Source organism: Scyliorhinus torazame, chromosome 1 (genome assembly GCF_047496885.1).
Source record: "Scyliorhinus torazame isolate Kashiwa2021f chromosome 1, sScyTor2.1, whole genome shotgun sequence".
Lineage (NCBI taxonomy): Eukaryota > Metazoa > Chordata > Chondrichthyes > Carcharhiniformes > Scyliorhinidae > Scyliorhinus > Scyliorhinus torazame.
In genome coordinates, this window is record NC_092707.1 from 32244354 (window position 1) to 32260356 (window position 16003).

The 16003-nt window shown below is 46.6% G+C and overlaps 1 protein-coding gene across 5 annotated transcripts in view; it reads left to right on the top strand.

The window, feature by feature from the left end:
• The window catches only part of LOC140395261 (rabphilin-3A-like), a 545215-nt gene that overhangs the window by 281606 nt on the left and 247606 nt on the right, over window positions 1-16003 (top strand). For all 5 annotated transcript variants that reach the window (XM_072482954.1, XM_072482865.1, XM_072483205.1 and 2 more), the window contains 3 exons: window positions 161-304; window positions 2459-2588; window positions 8936-9019. In XM_072482954.1, the coding sequence (XP_072339055.1) occupies window positions 161-304; window positions 2459-2588; window positions 8936-9019 (358 nt within the window). The remainder of the gene's footprint in view (window positions 1-160; window positions 305-2458; window positions 2589-8935; window positions 9020-16003) is intronic.

Sequence of the window (16003 nt, forward strand, 5' to 3'; positions counted from 1 at the left end):
CTCCATCTGCTGGAAGATTTATTCTCTCTGCATAGCTGGGAGTGAGCCATTCAGCCCCTCCCGCGCGGGGGTGGGCTGTGATTGTCCAGCTTCTTTTGAAGACAGAGGTATTGACTCCTTGTGGATGTGTCTTTAAACACTGTCTGAAAACCTGTGACAGACTCGGGGCCGGCTGGTCAGTCCACAGCAACAAAACAGAGAAACAGCGGAAAAATGAGGAACTGAGTGAGGAAGAAAAGGAAATCATTAACCGGGTGATCGCCCGAGCGGAGAAGATGGAGGAGATGGAGCAGGACCGGATTCGGTGAGTCCCGTCCAATGGGGAGGTGGGGTGGAGGCAGTTCATTACCCAGACATCAGCTTCTAATCAAGACAGTGACTGACTCAAAAATAAATACTGGAAATGAGGGACTAGCTCTTTCAAAGAGCTAGCACAGGCCGAATGGCCTCCATCAGTGCTGTAATTTTCTATAGTTTTAAAAAATATATATTTTTATCCTCCTTTTTCACATTTTCTCACAAATTTACACCCAACAATAAACAACAATCAGTAACGAAAGAAATGTCAATCCCCATATCAATAACAACGATCCCATCCTCCCGCCAAACCCCACACATTAGCCTACACGTTAACATAAACAAAAGACAAAAAGGAATGAGGAATCACCCATAGTCACCATTAACACATACAGTCCCATAATTTTCTATAGTAATACGAAATACACGGTATGTCCGGCAGCATCTGAAAACACTAAATGCAATGTTTAACCTGAATACATTTCCATGTTTGGCTTTGGCCCTGTTCAGTAGGGTTTACTCGGTGGCTGCAGCGCCAAAAAACATTGTGGTATTCAACAGCCCGTTGCCGTTTATTTTTGGCCTCGGGGAGTTTCTCTCCACCAAGGCCGCACTCACGGGGATTTCCCACCTATCAGGGCAGCTTTTTGGAAGGCTGCCCCTGATCTTGCCTCCCTCCCTTTTCAGGTTCCCCCCTCCCCCTCCCAACCTTGGGGAGGCCCTTGGGAACACCCCGTCAACACCCTTCCCCAACCTGGTAAGGCCCCCCGGGGCCCTATTCCTGGCATGGCCAACCTAGCACCCGCACACCCTGGCACAGCGAGCCAAAATATGCTGATCTGGGCCACGCCCAGTGAGGGCGGGATCCAGATTGCGATGTCTCGCGGGATACCGTAAGAGCATAAGACGTAAGAGCAGAATTAGGCCATTCGGCCCATCGAGTCTGCGCAGCCATTCATGGCTGATATGTTTCTCATCCCCATTCTCCTGCCTTCTCCCCATAACCCCTGATCCCCATATTAATCAAGAACCTATCTATCTCTGTCTTAAAGACACTCAGTGATTTGGCCTCCACAACCTTCTGCGGCAAAGTGTTCCACAGATTCACCACCGTCTGGCTGAAGAAATTCCTTCTCATCTCTGTTTTAAAGAATCGTCCTTGGGTTCTAGATTTTCCTACAAGTGGAAACATCCTCTCCACTTCCACTCTACCTAGGCACCTCAGTACCTCAGTATCCTGTAAGTTTCAATAAGCTCCCCCCTCATCCTTCTAAGCTCCAATGAGTACAGACTTATTCCTCAAGCGACAAGCTCTTCATTCCAGGGATCATTCTCGTGAACGTTCTCTGGACCCTCTCCAAGGCCAGCACAGCCTTAGATACAGGGCCCAAAACTGCTCACAATACATCAAATGGGGTCTGACCAGAGCCTTATACAGCCTCAGAAGTACCTCCCTGGTCTTGTATTCTAGCCCTCTCGACATGAATGCTAACATTGCATTTGCCTTCTTAACTGCCGACTGAACATGCACGTTAAGCTTAAGAGAATTCCGTTGGATCTCGCGAAACACTTTGATCGTCGCGAATCTCACACGAGGCCTCTCGTGAGATTCAGCCACCTCATCTTGTCACCCAAGTCGGGCGTGACGAGGCCGCTGAATTGTGCCCTACTTCAATGACTGAGACTCTAGGTGGAGAGCCACACCAGAAATTACTCGAAAGAAAATAATCTGACAGGGCAAGGGGGGCATGTGATACAGTTCCTCACAAATAAAGGAAAGCATTCACTTAAAGTTTAATTGATAGCTAGCAATAATAACTATGCACTATGATTTATATTATTATTAATGAATTAATTTGATTCTTAATTGTTAAATTATATAAACTATTTAATTGATTGTTTAATTATATCAATACATTTAAAACCAGCAATTGTTTTGCTTTGTCTTTCTGTTGAAAAGTTCCAGAATTAGTCACTAATTTATAATATGTTAACAAGCATCAGTCCATTTTTCAAGATGTAACGGTGATGAAATGATATTTTTCCTCATGTCCATTGGATTTTTAAATAGTGAACTTTCAATCGAAACCACTCAGCGAAAAGCTGAACTGATAAACACTGTACACGTTTTACTCACCATTGTTTCGGTTTTGACACGCAGGCGCCTTGTGGATCGTTTGGACAACATGCGAAAGAATGTCATGGGTGATGGCCTGTCTCGCTGCATCTTGTGTGGGGAGCAGCTGGGGTTGCTGGGCTCACACTCTGTGGTGTGTGAAGACTGCAAAAAGGTAATTGATGCGTTCTGTGGAGTTGGTGCAGTGAGCTCAGCATCAACAAGAGACGTAATGGCAAATGCAACACTTGAGAATTGTCAATTGCATATCGATAATATTTAATTGTGGAGGGCATTCATTGGGGTTTTACTTGAGCATATATAAAGAGACACCCTGTTACAGTTTTGTTTCAGTCCCACGATCCTGATCTATGGGTACCCGGTGTGGAGAAGGGCAGGAAAGGAGGAGGACGTCCTCGTGAACCTGCTCCTGGACCTGGCCAAACTTGCCATAAACGGGCCCAGACATCGGACAATTGAGGGAGTCGTCTGGCTCGGCTGTCTGCTCATCTACTGCGGCTATATTCATGGCCGAGTGTCCCTGGAGAGGGAGCACATGGTGCCTGGTGACACCATTGAGGCCTTCCATGCCCAATGGGCATCGCGGGGCCTGGCGAGTTTTATTGACCCCTTTAATCACATTTTGATTTGATGTTTTAAGTTTCCTTTGCCATTTGTCTTTGTTCGATGCAGTGCCCCTTTAAGGGGCTGCTCTTTTGATTAGTTTGCTTAGTAAAGATTGGCTTCAGTATTACCCTTCATCAACTGGCGTTCTGGATTATAACGAGTGCAGTTTTTGCAGGAGTGGCATCTTTAAGTAATGCTGACAATCTGCCAAACGAATAAGCAGAGCTGAAGTCACTGGGTGAAAAAGTTTGGTTTAAGAAGTCCCCCAGTTCAGAAATTCACAGCTCACTTCTTAGTGAGTGTTCTGTCGATCAGAGAAGCCGATTTTTGTGCCTCAGACGGGAGGTGCAATGTTTCTCTGCCCCAACGTCTCCAACTCGTTCTCCTCACTGGTTCTTTAAAATCTCCAATGCTTGTTCACTTTAACTTGGAAAAGCTACAGCAGCAGTGCTGGGTGGAAACGAACACAAATTAGAAGAGAGCTATCAAACCTTGTGGCTTTGATCATTTCAAGATCAAAATTGAAAGCATAATCGCTCTGTCTCTGTCTCACACTCCCACTGAGCAAGGCAACAATATCAGGAGCTTTTCAAAATTGGCCTCGACGTCTGTTTGTATCTTTTTTTTTCTCTCCCTTTCATATTTTCAGGTTTTCCCTAGGCCGGGCTCAGTTCATTGTCTGAGAGGAGTAGGTGGGAGCGGCTTCCCTTGCTTCCTGTCAGGAATAACCTTTTCTCCGCTGGGCACCTCCATTGCCCTGCATGCTGCATCTTATTTTTGTTTAAATTTAAGAGTACCCATTCATTTTTTTCCAATTAAGGGGCAATTTAGCGTGGCCAATCCACCCAGCATGCACATCTTTTTGTGTTGTGGGGGTGAAACCCACGCAAACATGGGGAGAATGTGCAAACTCCACACAGACAGTGACCCAGAGCCGGGATCGAACCTTCGACCTCGGCGCCGTGAGGCCGCAGTGCTAACCCACTGCACCACCGTGCTGCCCCCTCCTGCATGCCGCATCTTGACCGTGAGCCCATGTTCCATCTGTTTGCATCCCATGCGACATCTTTAAAAAAATAATTCTGATTGATACAAAAGCAAAATAAAGCTGGGGTTCTGGAACAAAAACAGAAAATGCTGAAAATACTCAGCAGGTCAGGCAGCATCTGAAGGGAGAGCAACAACGTTGGGTTTAGGGCGATACATTGACCTGATAAGCACCCTTTTTAGATTATTGCTGTCCAATTTCCATTCATTTATATTTTTAAAAATGTACGGCATCATGAAGGGAATGGACCAGTTACTCAGCCCAATTTTGTGCAGCAACTTAATGAACTGATGCTCTAAGGAAGCAGAGGTTAATAATAATAGTTAGTCTTTTGAAACAAACTCTGTTCTTACTGTCAAAATGTTGAAGCAAATTGAAGCTTCTCGTTGACAGAAGATGCAGCAATCACTGCCCTCCTTTGAGAGGTGCGCTTTGAGACACTTCAACACACTTCAACACAATGTGGCATTATGGAAACAGGAGGCTTTATTTGCTACCAAAAGCTTTTATTTAAAGGTTCATCACATAGTTACTACTGGGCCTGTTTAGCTCAGTTGGCTGGACAGCTGGTTGGTGATACAGAGTCAACAGTGTGGGTTCAATTCCTGCACCGGCTGAGGCCCTGCCTTCATAAACCTTACCCCTCGCCTGAGGTGCGGCGATCCTCAGATAAAATTGCCAACAGTCAGCTCTTACCCTCAAAGGGGAAAGCAGCCTATGGTCACCTGGGGCTGTGGCGAATTTACTTACTGCTACTGTGACTAGGGACCAGAGGGCAAAACCTCCAAGCCCTGGCTGTCCTACTCAGTGGCCACAGAATAGCTAGTGATGGGAATGGAACATGCAGTGGAGTTTGGTGGATTGTCAGGGTCGAATATGGGCCGTTATATTCAGCGTCAGACTTTGCTTTGCTTGATCTAGGAAATGTCTGTCGACACCCGGTGCCTGAAAAGTCCATCGCTCGGCTTTGTCAACACAACACAAAGTTCCCAAACAATTCCATTCTCCCCCCCCCCCCCCAAAAGAATAAATTTGTCTAAAAAGCCTTAATTCAAAGGGATTCCATGTTGGTATTTTTCCTGTTCGTCTATTCTTGTGAACTTCAGTCTGTCCCAAAATAAAACTGCCTGACATTTCTATCCTACCCAGAGGGCACCAATTCTGCTTAATTTGTGGATAAGCTTCATTGCAGCCCGCAGAATAGTGGGTGATTATGTGGGAAATGGAACTTTGATTCGGAAGGGTCATTTCAAACAATCGTGATTTCCAACCCTGGGTTGCTGAACATTTTTTTTTACTCCCTGATAGGCTGTTGGGAGGCAGAAATGCTCAGAGTCCGTTTGCGATCGCATGGTGTTGGTAAAACGTTTGCTTATTCGAAAAATGGCTTTGAAGATGTTGCTGCCTTCAGCTAGCACAAATCTGTTCAGATTTTTACAGGAATTTCATGCACATATATTTTAAGTTCACTTACAGTTGCAGATAAGCATTGGCGTCATCGATTAATTTCATACCGACTGATCAGATTGTATTGTATCGGTAGAGATCTTTCCTCAGCCCCTTAATGGGAAACCGATTTACTCATACAATGGGTTTTTACAAGTTACCAGATCATGTTTAGAATGTTCCCCTTAACCTGAAATAATGCCGTTGGTCCTTGATGAGGCATTAACGGGTTTCTATTCCCTGCTCTGGGTAGAACAATGAACCTCCTGCAGACAAGCTGGGGCCATAGTGTCATGACGTGGGTTCCCTGTCCTGTAAAATAATTAAATTATCCCGAGTGCAGGTTTTCTTAAAGTTTCTGGCTGATCCAACAATTTAACCCTTTGCCTACCGGTTTTCCACTCCCCATGTGCTGCTTTTAACCTAGAACATCTTTTGATTAATATATATATTATTTTCTCGCTAACATAGGCAATGATTGATTGATTCATTTCTGAAGTAAAATGGCTCTAGTCGAAGCTTATCTCATTTGCATGGTTGTCTGTATGATCGTCTTGGCCTTGATGTTTACAAGCGACATAGTCACTTGGCCCGAACCTTCCTCGGGGCTGCACCTGCTCCTCCACAGCAGTGTTGCCAGAAACCATGTAAGCATAGGGCCTAGAAGGAGGCCCTTCAGCCCATTGTGTCAGTAAATTATCCGATTATTCCCACCCCCCTGCTATTTACCCATAATGTGCAATTCCCTTTTAAAAGGTATTACTGGGTGGCACGTGGCGCAGTGGTTAGCACTGGGACTGCGGCACTGAGGACCCGGGTTCGAATCCCGGCCCTTGGGTCACTGTCCGTGTGGAGTTTGCACGTTCTCCCCATGAGAAATGTTCCACGTTTCACCCCCACAACCCAAATATGGGCAGGGTAGGTGGATTGGCCACGCTAAATTGCCCCTTAATTGGGAAAAAAAAATAATTGGGTACTCTAAAAATTAAAATAACGAAGTAAATAAATAAAAGCTATTACTGAATCTGTTTCCACCAGCCTTCCAGGCTTGTGCACTCCACGTGGGGCAGCACGGTAGCATTGTGGATAGCACAATTGCTTCACAGCTCCAGGGTCCCAGGTTCGATTCCGGCTTGGGTCACTGTCTGTGCGGAGTCTGCACATCCTCCCCGTGTGTGTGTGGGTTTCCTCCGGGTGCTCCGGTTTCCTCTCTCAGTCCAAAGATGTGCAGGTTAGGTGGATTGGCCATGATAAATTGCCCTTAGTGCCCAAAATTGCCCTTAGTGTTGGGTGGGGTTACTGGGATAGGGTGGAGGTGTTGACCTTGGGTAGGTTGCTCTTTCCTAGAGCCGGTGCAGACTTGATGGGCCGAATGGCCTCCTTCTGCACTGTAAATTCTATGATAATCCCAGCAACGTGCTGCGTAAAAACAAACCTTTTCTCTGTGCTGGTTTCCTTCGCCAATTTGCTTAAACCTGTCTTTCCTGGCTCCTGGCCCTCAGGCAATCAGAAATATGTTTTCCTTATTTAAACTATCAAAACCGCTCAATTTTAAATACCTATATTAAATCTCCCCTTGATCCTCTCTCCTCAAAAGAGAACAGCCCCTCGGGCAGTCAAAGTTACTGCCTACATAAACAGGCTTCCCACCACACTGTAGTTTATTTCCAGGGGCTGGTTTAGCTCGGTGGGCTGTCCAGCTGGTTTGTGATGCAGAGCAAAGCCAGCGGCGTGGGTTCAATACCCGTACCGGCTGAGGTTATGAGTGAAGGGCCCCGCCTTCTCAACCTCGCCTTGAGGTGTGGTGATCCTCAGGTTAAACCACCACCAGTCAGCTCACCCCCTCAAAGGGGAAAGCAGGGGTCATCTGGGACTATGGAGACTTTTGCCTTTACCTAATTGAACTCCACAGCTACAGGCTTAGTGCCACTGGCAAGGTCTTAGTGCTCCCTCTGATGTCTAGATGAATACACTACGCTGCACCAACGGTCCAAATACTTTGGGGGGATTTTTTGGAATAGATTTTACTTTTTGGAAAATGTATCTAATTAGTAAATACCTTCACCCACTCCAGCGGCTCTGCCGCCCCCTCTTGCTGCTATATAAAACCGGTGTGAAAAAGCATTGGCAGTTAAAGGTTAGCTGCTGTCCATTGAGCTTCACCTCAGCGTCAGTCTGTGCCTTGAGGAGGAGAGGGAAGGGGATAACTTGTGAAGGGGTCTGAAGCTGGGATGAAACAATGTTCCTGACAGCTAGCTCTTGTGTGTCATAATACAACTTGTAGCATTTTGGAACAGTGGGCTGCAGTCCAGACCATGAAGAAGTCATGATTCAGGCTTTTGGTGGGAAATATTGTCTACAAAATTATGAGGGGCACAGACAGGGTGGATAGTCACAGACTTTTTCCCAGGGTAGAGGGGTCAATTACAAGGGGGCATTGGTTGAAGGTGCGAAGGGCAAGGTTAAAGGAGATGTACGAGGTAAGCCTTTTACACAGAGGGCAGTGGGCACGGAGGAGGTGGTGGAAGCAGGGATGGTAGTGACGTTTAAGAGGCATCTTAACAAATACATGAACAGGATGGGAATAGAGGGAAACGGACCCCCGAAGAGTAGAAGATTTTAGTTTAGTCGAGCAGCACGGTCGGCGCAGGCTTGGAGGGCCGAAGGGCCTGTTCCTGTGCAGAAAATTAATTATAGGTTTTAATTCAGTTTCCACTGGATGGTGTTATTGGGCAATTGGCTAATGTTTTGCATTAAATTCCTAACTCTGCTATTTTAGCCTAGTCACGAAACTGTGTCACAAAATGTCAGTGCTGAATGCCAGTGTGTTATCAGTGCTAAAAACAGCACATTGTAGAACTGAAACCCCACCAGCCACCCCACCCAATGTCCCAACCTAATCCCAATTTGCACAGACTAGGAGGGAAAATCAGAATTAACAGGATGGCATCCCAGTGAGTGCAATTCTGTTCTTAATTTGAATATTTAACGCTTCCCTTTCCGGTAGGGTGATAGATAATGGGTGCAGCTGGATTGACAAGGAAAGGAATCTGGTTGATAAGTTTAATTTTCTACTTTCTAATTCATTACTGAGGTTGATTATAGTGGCCCATCTGCTGTGTCAAGTGAGATCAATTAATCTGGCACAAATGAGGGAGCCTGCTGGACCTGTTTTATGACAGCCTCATCATGTTGGAACAGAGGAACGTTGAGTTGTCACCTACCCTACCACCCCTGTCAACACCTCCCCCACCCAAATCTAAAGAGAGGGTGTCTTCATTCCTTGACGGGTTTGGTTTCTCAGAAGCCCTTTTCACTTTGAGGCAACATGGAGCACAGCCTGAAGCAGTTTTTGGTTGACTTTAACAATGGATCAAATCATTTAACTCTTTCACCTCCAGAATGTCTGCACCAAGTGTGGGATTGAAACACCCAATCGACCTCGGACTGTGTGGCTGTGTAAGATCTGCAGCGAGCAACGAGAGGTAGGCACCTGTATTCATCTTTGTGGTACCTTCCAGCCCCTGAGAAATATATTAACAGAGACTGGCTGGTTGCCATGTACAGACTGCTTGTGATCATTTGCTGGGTGTAGGATGGCAGATTTTAACGTTTTGGGGTATTTAATTAAACAATGTTGCTCCAGCAAGCGGGAGGCGATAATTAGACAGAGTGACACCATTCCCTTGGCTGCCTTCCTCAAAATGTTCTTTAAGGGGAGACAATGATGTAGTATTGTCACCAGAGTAGTAATCCGGAGACCCAGGGATCTGCAGGCCCGGGAGAATCTCACCATGTCATTTGGTGAAATTTGAATACAATAAAAATCCGGAATTCAATGTTTAACAGTGAATCCATTGTCGACTGTTGTACTAAACCCATCTGATTCATGGAAATTTTCCATCCTACACGTGACTCCAGACCCACAGCAATGTAGCTGACTCTTCACAATATTCTGTGGCCGATTGGTGTAGGTTAACAAACTGATGAAAGCACGGACCTGGAGCAATGCGCTGACACAACCAAGTTAAGATTCCCACTCGCCCACATGAATAAAGACACAAAGATGTGTGATTTAAAAAAAAAAAAAATTACAAAGGTATTTTGTTTGTTGTCTCTTCATTAATGCCATCGTTGGCTCAACATTTCACACAGTTCTCAGAGTGCAGTTTGTGCCTGACTGGGGCTGCTGTGAAGCAGTTGTTGCCATGTCAACATGACAGTTAAACTGCTTGAATTACTGTCAGAAGGCAGTGTGAGATGCTGCTCGCTACCTAATGGTAGACGCTGCTTTCTGTCATTACTGCAGGAACATACCAACTCACCAAGGAGCATAAATAACATGGAGTAAAATCATGTGTTACCCTGGCAACCGCATCTGCTCATTTGGGACCGCTTGCACATTTGTAACACACCGCTCTCCATACCCTTCCCACCTCTCCAGAAATATCCTAATCACCTTTCCACACTCCACTTCCCAACTGCTGCCTCCCTCGCTGTCAATGTGATTCATTTTGTTCTTAATTAGCTTTGACACTGCGTAACCCCACATCATCAGGGACGTTATGCCCAGCGCCTTATCTGGGTTTCCGTTTGAGTAGACTCATTTTTAATTAGGCTGAGGGAAAATTCTCTTAAGTCTGGGTTTTATCATGGGTTTCTTTTTCTGGTTAGTTTTGTGGGAATGTGGTTCTGTGTCACTGCCTTGGAGAGAATAAAGTTCCGAGCAATTTATGGTTATGCTATAGAGACGCGACAGGCTTTTGCAAACATGCTAAACTAATAAAAACAAAAGCTGAATAATCACCTCAAGCAGGCTGACGTAGGCCTGGATTTTCTGTTCTGGAGCTTAAGTGTGCCCACCAATGTAGAATCGCGACTGGTCTCCGCTGGCACTAGGAATTGGGCCTAGAATGCGAGTCTCTCTCCTTTATGGGGGACAACTCACTGGATTCTGTCGGAATCCTGATATCGGAACGCCATTTTGCCCCCCGCCCATGCCGCAAATCCTGCCCTTGTTCCCCCCCCCCCCCCCCTCACACCACGGGAATAATGGGTCACCCCCTTACAGTACACATGCATGAGGGTAACCCGACCCTTCCCATCATACCCCCATCAGAGAATCCCCATCAGAGACCCCCCCCATCAGTTACCCTTGCGTGAAAGCTGGAACATTCGAGTGAAAAATCACTGCATTTTCACTTGTCCTTCCCTAATATCTGCTGCCTAAGACAGAAGTGTTTAAATCTGCAGCTGTTACAAGTTTCAGCGGCTTCCTTGAAAGCCATATACATTTGGAAGGGCTTCAAATTCCTTGACAGCCTTTGAAATGAAAATCTTCTATTCACTTTCACAGAGCAATGCACTGCATTAGCCAATGATTGGCAGTTTTATTATTCCAGAGAGAGATGCTTGGTGGATTGTTTATATATCTTTCCCTTCACGCTTGAATGCTTTTCCGTGAATCAATACTCCTCCATGTTGAACACCACTTAGAAAAAGCACTGAGGGTGGTTACGGTGCAGAATATACTCTGGGAAGGGGACTTCAATGTCCATAACCAAGAGTGGATTCGTAGTACCACCGCAGACTGAATTGGCCAGGTCCTAAAGGACATAGCTGCTGGACTAGGACTGGAGCAGGTGGTGAGGGAACCAACAAGAGGGAAAAAACATACTTGACCCATCCTCACCAACCTGCCTGCTGCAGATGTACCTGTCCATGACAGTTTCGGTAGAAGTGACCACCACACAGTCTTTGTGGAGACAAAGTCTGCTCTTCACATTGAGGATACCCTCTATTACCCCCGGGAAATGCCTTTAGATATATGCAGGTGAGGGCTTTTGTGAGGCGACAGGTGAGGGAATTCCCGTTGCTCCCGGCACAAGAAGGTCAAGATAGGGTGATCTTGGGTGTATGGGTCGGGGAGGGCAAGGTGTCGGAAATACACCAGGAGTTGAAAGAAGAGGGGGAAGCGCTGGTAGAAGAGTTGAAGGGTAAATGGGAGGAGGGGCTGGGGGAGGAGATTGAGGAAGGTCTGTGGGCTGATGCCCTAGGTAGGGTTAATTCCTCCTCCTCGTGTGCCAGGCTCAGCCTGATACAATTTAAGGTGGTCCACAGAGCGCACTTGACGGAGGCGAGGTTGAGTAGGTTCTTTGGGGTAGAGGACAGATGTGGAAGGTGCTCAGGGCGCCCGGCGAACCATGTCCATATGTTTTGGTCATGCCCGGCACTGGAGGGGTTCTGGAGAGGAGTGGCGGGAGCAATATCTCAGGTGGTGAAAGTCCGGGTCAAGCCAAGCTGGGGGCTAGCAATATTTGGAGTAGTGGACGAACCGGGATTGCAGGAGGCGAAAGAGGCCGGCATTCTGGCCTTTGCGTCCCTAGTAGCCCGGCGAAGGATCTTGCTAATGTGGAAGGAGGCGAAGCCCCCCAGCCTGGAGGCCTGGATAAATGATATGGCTGGGTCCATAAAGTTGGAAAGGATTAAGTTTGCCTTGAGAGGGTCTGCGCAGGGGTTCTACAGGCGGTGGCAACCGTTCCTAGACTATCTCGCGGAGCGTTAGAGGAAGGTCGGTCAGCAGCAGCAACCTTGGAGGGGTGGGGGTGGAGGGGACGTCCTGGGGGGGGGGGGGGGGGGGGGGGGGGGGGGGGGGGGGGGGGGGGGGGGGGGGGGGGGAGAGGGGGGGGGAGGGGGGGGATGGATGAGCAAGAGATAACATGAAGGGTTGGGGAAACTGGCACGTACTGGTGAGGGCCAGTGTACAAAGCTGTGTAAATATATCATTTTGCCATGTATATATCTTGCTCTGCGCGATTTCTCATTTTTTTTGATACGGGGGGGGGGGGTTATTGTTTGTAAGGGAGAAAAATTGTGTTAAAAAACTTTAATAAATATATTTTTTTTAAAAAGAGGACACCCTCTATTGTGTTGTGTGACACTACCACCGTGCTAAATGGGAGAGACACGAACAGATCGAGCAGCAGAGTTGTATTCAGCCACAATCTGCAACCTCATGGCCCGGCATGTCCCCACTCTACCATTACCACCCAGCCAGGGAATCAGTGTGGTGATATGCCTGTAAGCAATATTATAGATGGCTGGTGGTGCGACCTCCAACCAGCAGGTGGCGGTACAGACCCACCATGTAGTCTTGAGACAGTGGTCATGTGACAAGGCACCCAGATATAAGTAGGGGAACATTCGGTGATTGACAGATGGTTGTAAGACACACAATAAGACAGTTGTTCCTAAAAGTAGTTCCAGGGGAGCACAAAGAAACTCCATGATAACTTGCTCTGTAACAGACCGTTAACTTACCACGTGTGATTTAATAAAGGTTCTGGTTTGGACAAGTCACAAGTCGTTGGGTAGATTCCTTGCTGGACATCGAACACGGAACACAACATGGTACCAGAGTGCTGAAGATTTGAAGATATCGACGGCAGTGACAAAGTTAAAATTCGGCGGAAAGACCGACCTTGTGAACTGCAGCCTATGGCGACGCAACGCACTGGAAGACGCTGAAGCGTGAGATGGGAGGACTGAAAACCCCCCACCAGCTTCAGATATCTGGTAATGTCGATGAAAACCGGCGGCTCGTCAAACAGCAGTTCAAACATCTTATGTTTCAGCCCTAGACCTGCAGGCACAGCCTGATGAAAGGTGAATTGTGTTGCTGCTAACAGTGGCAGGTCCACAAACAATTGAACTGTACTATGCATTTGCATTCGACAATGAAGAGGACAGCAAGAGATACGATGAAGTCATTGGGTACTTCTATGGGGATTGCTCCCCCAAAAAGAATGAAATATTTGAGAGATACATGTTCTGTACACGTCTCCAAAAACCTGCCGAATCGTTCAACAGTTTTGTCACTGACGTGAAGCTGAAGGCCCAGTTATGCAACTTTAGCAGCCTGAAATACTCGTTCATCCACCATCAAATTGTTTTTGGTGCAGCTAGCGATAAGCTCCGTGAGAGGTTGCTGCGGGAGGAAGATTTGGTACTGGAACAAGTGTTATGGGTCCGGGTTTACAGAACCCCAAAGTGTTTCATGGAGTTCAACCGTTCCCACAACTTTTAATAGATTGTGGTGTGGGAAGCACACGGCGTACTCTCCAGGTGTGATACAGCAGAAATGGACAAGTGGTTTTTAAAACAAAACAATGTTTATTCTATGAACTCAATTTGACCTTTAAAAAAACAAACATTGAATATCTTAACACCCATTACTTCAAAGATAACCCCAAAAGACTACAACACTAAATAATCCTTCAAACTGTTCCTTTAAACATCCAAAAGACTTCAACCTTCAAAAACAGACATGAGGTTACATTCAATATATTTATAGTCTTTGGATTTGCAGACATCAGACCAGCTCTGTGTTTCTTTCTGCAGCTCTCAGCAAAACACACAGACACTCCCAGCTGCCTCCTCAAAATGAAACCAAAAGCAGAAGTGAGCTCCGCTCCCCCCACCCTCTGACATCACGTCAGTAATATGATCAGCTCCATTTCTTAAAGGTACATTGCTTAAACATCCATTTCTTAAAGGTACTCTCACATGACACATGCAATCAAGATTTGCCAGGCGAGCGAGTTAGCTGCACAGCAGATCAGCACACTCTGCTCAAAGAATTTTGGCCCTAACTCAGAGGAAGACGCCAACGGCATTAGTGCTGTAACGCACATCATGAAGAAACGTGGTCTCAGTGCGGGTGGCCATTTTAATTGGCCGACAGGAGCCGTCATCTTGTGCCAAAAGCGTGGGACTCGACATGGCCCATGTCAATGTCCGGCCTTTGGAAAAGGCTGTTCCAGGGGCAGCCATATTGGGCATTTTGCAAAACAGTTTTTTGCGTGTCCTACAATGGACCATACAAGTAAGTTAATGTGGTTGATGAGATAAATACCGACAAACTGTTTTAATCCATCTTATTGCAACCAAGGACCGGAAGAGTCCGAACAAAAAAGATGAAAACACAATTTCAAATCAGACCGAAGCTCGTAAGAGCTCTCCACAAACCATGAAAACCAGGTGGAAGTCTATGGCGTTCCTGAATATCTCACTATTATTTGACTTTGACATTAAAACGAGACCTAACCTCCTCAGTCGGTCTGCTTTGCACAAGCTGAACGTGCAGCTGAAAATCGCTGATCGGCCAGGACTGTAAGTATACTAAAAAAAATGGAGACTTTCAGTGAATGTGAACTTAAAACACGCCGAGGATAACATGACGTACATCTTACTGTTTCATATTGTGGACATGAAAATTGCGTCCCTGAACCTCCATGAGCGCCTGCATGTTCCAGAATTAGAAGATATCTGTGCGCACATTTGATGAGGATTCGGAAGAAATCCAGGTGGAGGACGACAAATCAGACAAAGAGACGGAAGAGCCAGCGAACATTCCGCAATTCTGGTGAACAGTCTTCACGAATGTGCATGTGCTCAGTGGCATGATACAGGAGCATGACAAGGCCATTTAAAGCATCTGCAAGGTGTGAATGTTAAATGGAGAGAGCATGAGAAGCCGTGGAGCTTCGCTCGGGAGTTTAAGTTCGAGCCAGATGAGTATTTCCACAAATGAGGTGATCACGAAGGTATATCAGATAGATTTGTGGCTTCTTGAATCATTCTGTGGTGAAACGAAAATCCTGGAATGCACAGTCTGTAAGATCGACTGGAGGGCGGGCAAAAATATAACAGCGAAAACAATTGAAACCGAAGCACAAAGGTCGAAGCACTCGCAGAACAGTTACAAAAACTATACCAATTGAATCGTTCTTTAATTTCTTCAGTCCTCCTGAAGCTCCACACGTGGAATGTTAAGCCAACAATTAGCAGCCAAACTAAAGGCTGACTTTGAAATTGGCGGCCTACTGCGTGAACACATAATTGCGTGTTGTATTTTACAGGAGAAATCATTACAGACGATGCTGAATCCAGCAATGAGTACTCCAAATATATGTCTGAAGGATTCAAAGAGGACGCAGGAAGTAATGGTGCGGAAGGTGAGACAGCTGAAGACCAATATGAACTGCTCGTAGATCTTTTTCGCAGGAGCAAGGATGGGCTGAATGAGAAGGCCCGAGAAGCAGTACTCCGGGGGACGCCCAGACCGCCCTGGACACTGAGAAAATGAAATGAAAATCGCTTATTGTCACAAGTAAGCGTCAAATGAAGTTACTGTGAAAAGCCCCTAGTCGCCACATTCCGGCACCTGTTCGGGGAGGCTGGTACGGGAATTGAACCCGCGCTGCTGGCCTGCCTGGGTCTGCTTTCAAAGGCAGCGATTTGGCCCTGTGCTAAACCAGCCCCCGAGGAGGGCGGGAGCTCTGAAATGGCGCGCTCCAAAATGAGATCAAAGCTGCTGATCCCACTGAGGACCAGCCACTGACCAATCCGAGAGAAGCTTGCTCCAGAGGCACTTGGTGAATCGTTTTAGGCCTCTGAAACGATTCCCG